This window comes from Schistocerca americana, chromosome 9, assembly GCF_021461395.2.
Source record: "Schistocerca americana isolate TAMUIC-IGC-003095 chromosome 9, iqSchAmer2.1, whole genome shotgun sequence".
Lineage (NCBI taxonomy): Eukaryota > Metazoa > Arthropoda > Insecta > Orthoptera > Acrididae > Schistocerca > Schistocerca americana.
In genome coordinates this window covers 159,214,092-159,220,091 of record NC_060127.1, presented here as the reverse complement: position 1 = coordinate 159,220,091, position 6,000 = coordinate 159,214,092, and the positions used below count along the sequence as shown (strand labels likewise).

The 6,000-nt window shown below is 43.7% G+C and overlaps 1 protein-coding gene across 1 annotated transcript in view; it reads left to right on the top strand.

Annotated features, from left to right (window-relative positions):
* The first annotated feature begins 254 nt into the window (after positions 1-254).
* Positions 255-6,000, top strand: part of LOC124550769 (organic solute transporter alpha-like protein) — a 56,139-nt gene continuing 50,393 nt past the window's right edge. The window contains exon 1 of the mRNA XM_047125493.1: positions 255-387. Within this exon, the coding sequence (XP_046981449.1) occupies positions 255-387 (133 nt within the window). The remainder of the gene's footprint in view (positions 388-6,000) is intronic.

The window sequence follows — 6,000 nt, the reverse complement described above, 5'->3', positions numbered from 1 at the left end:
TCTTCTGTGCGAATGTTTCGAAATGTGGAAGCACCGGTGGGACAAAAGGTGTAGTTGTAATGGAGAGTATCTTGACGAGGATAAAACTGCTTTGCAAGAAAAAAATTGAAAATATATAGCTTTTAAAAAATAATTCCTTTTTTCGGGTTCCTCCTCGTAACTGTATTACGAGACTAACTAATTAACTGACGAGTACGGTACCTGCATAACTGAAGTTCTTTCCTTTTCTATGTCTATCCAGGTTGCAACTGAGGATGCAGTACGAAGACCTCACACTAAGCCATCTGCAGATGAACGATGAGTTACTGAACGAAACGAAATCCACCAACGAGCAGCCGCTGGACTGTTCCAGTGTTCCCCTACCAAGCACTGGGGAATACTACGCTGGTGAGTGCGCTGGAACGCCTTGCTTTCGTTCACGTGACGCGTCCAGTTTATGCCATTATGCTACGTAGCAATAGTTACACTGACGGAAAAATCGCAACATCAAAAAATTATTGTTGTTGTTGTTGTGGTCTTCAGTCCTGAGACTGGTTTGATGCAGCTCTCCATGCTACTCTATCCTGTGCAAGCTTCTTCATCTCCCAGTACTTACTGCAACCTACATTCTTCTGAATCTGCTTAGCGTATTCATCTCTTGGTCTCCCTCTACGATTTTTACCCTCCACCCTGCCCTCCAATGCTAAATTTGTGAGCCCCTGATGTCTCAGAACATGTCCTACCAACCGATCCCTTCTTCTAGTCAAGTTGTGCTACATACTCCTCTTCTCCCCAATTCTATTCAATACCTCCTCATTAGTTATGTGATCTACCCATCTAATCTTCAGCATTCTTCTGTAGCACCACATCTCGAAAGCTTCTATTCTCTTCCTGTTCAAACTATTTATCGTCCAAGTTTCACTTCCATACATGGCTACACTCCATACGAATTCTTTCAGGAACGACTTCCTGACACTTAAATCTATACTCGATGTTAACAATTTTCTCTTCTTCAGAAACGCTTTCCTTGCCATTGCCAGTCTACATTTTATATCCTCTCTACTTCGACCATCATCAGTTATTTTTCTCCCCAAATAGAAAAACTCCTTTACTACTTTAAGTGTCTCATTTCCTAATCTAATTCCCTCAGCATCACCCGACTTAATTCGACTACATTCCATTATCCCCGTTTTGCTTTTGTTGATGTTCATCTTATACCCTCCTTTCAAGACACTGTCCATTCCGTTCAACTGCTCTTCCAAGTCCTTTGCTGTCTCTGACAGGATTACAATGTCATCGGCGAACCTCAAAGTTTTTATTTCTTCTCCATGGATTTTAATACCTACTCCGAATTTTTCTTTTGCGTCCTTTACTGCTTGCTCAAAATATATATATATATATATATATATATATACTCCAGGAAATGGAAAAAAGAACACATTGACACCGGTGTGTCAGACCCACCATACTTGCTCCGGACACTGCGAGAGGGCTGTACAAGCAATGATCACACACACGGCACAGCGGACACACCAGGAACCGCGGCGTTGGCCGTCGAATGGCGCTAGCTGCGCAGCATTTGTGCACCGCCGTCGTCAGTGTCAGCCAGTTTGCCGTGGCATACGGAGCTCCATCGCAGTCTTTAACACTGGTAGCATGCCGCGACAGCGTGGACGTGAACCGTATGTGCAGTTGACGGACTTTGAGCGAGGGCGTATAGTGGGCATGCGGGAGGCCGGGTGGACGTACCGCCGCATTGCTCAACACGTGGGGCGTGAGGTCTCCACAGTACATCGATGTTGTCGCCAGTGGCAGGCGGAAGGTGCACGTGCCCGTCGACCTGGGACCGGACCGCAGCGACACACGGATGCATGCCAAGACCGTAGGATCCTACGCAGTGCCGTAGGGGACCGCACCGCCACTTCCCAGCAAATTAGGGACACTGTTGCTCCTGGGGTATCGGCGAGGACCATTCGCAACCGTCTCCATGAAGCTGGGCTACGGTCCCGCACACCGTTAGGCCGTCTTCCGCTCACGCCCCAACATCGTGCAGCCCGCCTCCAGTGGTGTCGCGACAGGCGTGAATGGAGGGACGAATGGAGACGTGTCGTCTTCAGCGATGAGAGTCGCTTCTGCCTTGGTGCTAATGATGGTCGTATGCGTGTTTGACGCCGTGCAGGTGAGCGCCACAATCAGGACTGCATACGACCGAGGCACACAGGGCCAACACCCGGCATCATGGTGTGGGGAGCGATCTCCTACATTGGCCGTACACCACTGGTGATCGTCGAGGGGACACTGAATAGTGCACGGTACATCCAAACCGTCATCGAACCCATCGTTCTACCATTCCTAGACCGGCAAGGGAACTTGCTGTTCCAACAGGACAATGTACGTCCGCATGTATCCCGTGCCACCCAACGTGCTCTAGAAGGTGTAAGGCAACTACCCTGGCCAGCAAGATCTCCGGATCTGTCCCCCATTGAGCATGTTTGGGACTGGATGAAGCGTCGTCTCGCGCGGTCTGCACGTCCAGCACGAACGCTGGTCCAACTGAGGCGCCAGGTGGAAATGGCATGGCAAGCCGTTCCACAGGACTACATCCAGCATCTCTACGATCGTCTCCATGGGAGAATAGCAGCCTGCATTGCTGCGAAAGGTGGATATACACTGTACTAGTGCCGACATTGTGCATGCTCTGTTGCCTGTGTCTATGTGCCTGTGGTTCTGTCAGTGTGATCATGTGATGTATCTGACCCCAGGAATGTGTCAATAAAGTTTCCCCTTCCTGGGACAATGAATTCACGGTGTTCTTATTTCAATTTCCAGGAGTGTATATATATATATATATATATCACATTAGAAAGTGTAAAATAATTTCTTCTATCGCCATTCATATTGCTAACTGCATAAAGATACTTTTGAAATTTTGAGATAGTGAATTTTTGATAAGTATGAAAATGCATACCGGTATAAGATTTATAACAATAACCATAGGACACATGCACTACTTAATAGTAAGCGTTATACCGAAGCCAAGGTAGTCCCTGAGGGCTGGCAACCTATATAGCACCAGAGAGGACGAGGTTGTCTATGCCCAAGTCATACCCAAAAGCACCAAGGTAAACACCTGCTATTTATTTATAAGATAATAGAAACAGACATTCCGAGCACTACTTCCTGCAGGGGGAGCTCGATCCACGGCCTGCAGGAAGTATCACTACGCCAAAACCTGATTGGCTGGAGACAGCTATTTAGGAGCCAGAACCAGCCCCGAAGTTCAGTTCACGCCGGATGCCGACCTCGTGTACTGCGACCGTTGAAGATTATGCCTTCGTCTCGCAAATGGACTGTTACTAGTGTGTGAATGTGTTACCACGAACATTTGTGGAAAATTATAAGTGAACTTTTGTTTGCCTCAATTAGGAGACTTTTTTCGTTGTTGTTACCTTTCGTTTGTATATTCAGTCATCAACCTTGTGCACTTATATCAATAAAAGTTGTGTTTGTGAAAAATTTCGAATTGTCAGTCACAACAGTAAGGGAGTGAACAATTCATACATCAAATAGTAAGTACTATAATAGTAAAGAAATGAACTACTCATGTATCAATTAAGTTTTGGATTCGCCCCAAGTTTTTCGATTTTAAATCTGACAAGTATTTTCAAAGCTATTAAAAATTCATAATCACTAATGTTCAGGATTATCTGCATGGGATTATGATTCCGTGCGGGACAAGGAGAAATTATTTTGTACCTTTTAGTCAGGTTTAAAAATGTGCTATATTAGAAATTCATTTTTACTCAAGTAATTATTTTCTGCTTTTTACTGTTGAATGTGCGAAATTTTTTGCTCGAGTTCATACAAGTTGAAGAGATTACAACGCATACATGAGTAAGTTTCAGGTTTACGTGAGCTTCTCTTCACGAACTCAACCAATATTAGGCTTCCTCCTACATATATTTCACGAAAGGCCGTGAAGATAAAAATGAGAGATTCGAACTCAGATTGAGGCTCACGAGCAGTCGCCCTTCCTGCCAAACACTCGGCGACTGGAGCAGGAAAAGGGGAAACTAGCAGTGGTACACAAAGTACGCTCTGCCACACACCAGATAAGGAAGCGAATTAATGTTGCACTGTCATACAGTTCTGTGCCAAATCGAAAGTCCAAGTCTGTAACTCATCAAGAAGGTAGTTAAAAAACCAATTACAAAATTTGTTGCTGAAAGGAGTCTACTGGAGCACACTTGTGTGTGGCACCCGAATATGATATGAATATTAATGTAAACTAAACGGAAACTATGATATTATAAACGTTGTATGTCTCTGATAGGCTTTATAAAGCGGATCGCTGACTTTGCAAGACCGCTGACTTTGCACGACCGCTGAGCCAAAGATACTGTTGTCTGAGATTGTAGTGTTGGAGTCAGAGAGCGCTTGGCTCACGACTGTAGGTAGCTGTCTGTGAGCAAAAGACGATGGAGTAGGCCGTTTTTGTGGTGTGCTGTGTGAAGCGCCAAGTGTTAGATTAATGAAGGTATGTCAATATTGTTGAACATGGAAGCAGAAGTTTTCATGCAAGCAAGATAAAGATGTTAAATAATTATGATCTTTATTTTGCCAGGTCGTTAGTATAGATGAGTTGGCCGATAATTTGTAATTGTTGAGTAATCCCAGAATGTACATAAGCTGATTTCATAAAAAGGCCAAATACATGTTTCACTTTTATAATGGTTCTAAGACTTGTTAATAGAGCGATATGTAATGTGATGATTTGCATTTATGTTGGATTGGCAAGGTTAAATAATACTTGCTGTTTAAATCTCATTGTTTGTGAGTCAATTGTGAGTAATGTAACTTCAGTAGTCAGATGTTTCTGAAAAGACAAACTTACCTTGCAATATAATTTTTGATAAAAAAACTCAGTAATTCACCATAATCAGTACCGCTTCCCTCTCCAAGTCATATATTTTTTCAAAGGAGTTTTCATAAATGTTTTCATTAATCAGCCAAAACAATTCCGTGTGCATTTCAAAGTATTACAGCCAGCACTGCACACCGCTGAGCCTGTAGCTTGTATATTTATATTTTCTGTGCAAGAACAGACTATTTCGCGTTCCACCGTTGCTGCTTTAGAGGTAAAACAATTTCATTTATTTGTTATGTGCACAGGGACCAAAGTGGTCAGTTTCGAACAGGGCCAGAGGATTCAGTGCCTAAGGGGCTGAATGTATTTTGCAGTGACTGTATTTCTTTATTGATATTGGGAGTTACAGTGCCCAAAATGTTTGTATATAGTTTTTGCTAACAAACAATAACACTGAGTTAGCACAGCACTTGCAGTTACAACAATCAACACGATAATTCGAGTTTAGTACCCATTTCACAGTTCAGACATTCATTCAACGTAAACACAAACTTTTATCAATTTTTTAAAAGGAAGTTACATAGCGAACAGAAAGACAGACAAGAAAACGACAACTATCTCCTTCCCCACACCCCTCTTCCCCTCTCTTTCTGCTCAGCCGTGTCTTCCAGCTTGAATACCGCCTGGAGGGCCCAATGATACTACCTGAAAAACACGCTGGACCAGCAGTGCATTCGAGATGTCAGGTGTCATCACCCTTTCCACACCCACCCTCAACCCTATGGATCAGGCAGAGAAGGAAGCCAGTTAATATTGCATTATCATCCTGTTCTGAGCTATGTTTATAACTTCAAGTCGCTAGTTCATCAACAACTTAGTTTACAATCAACTGCAAGGCTTGTACAATACAGAGGGACAGACAAGGAGGAAAGTTAATAAAAACTTGGTAAAAATGATTGAAGCTTATGTTGAAGAAGTAGCGTAAGACACATTGCTAGACACATATCTGATAGCCAGTGTGGCCGTGTGGTTCTAGGCGCTTCAGTCTGGAACCGTGTGACTGCTACGGTCCCAGGTTCGAATCCTGCCTCGGGCATGGATGTGTGTGATGTCCTTGGGTTAGTTAGGTTTAAGTAGTTCTAAGTTCTAGGGGA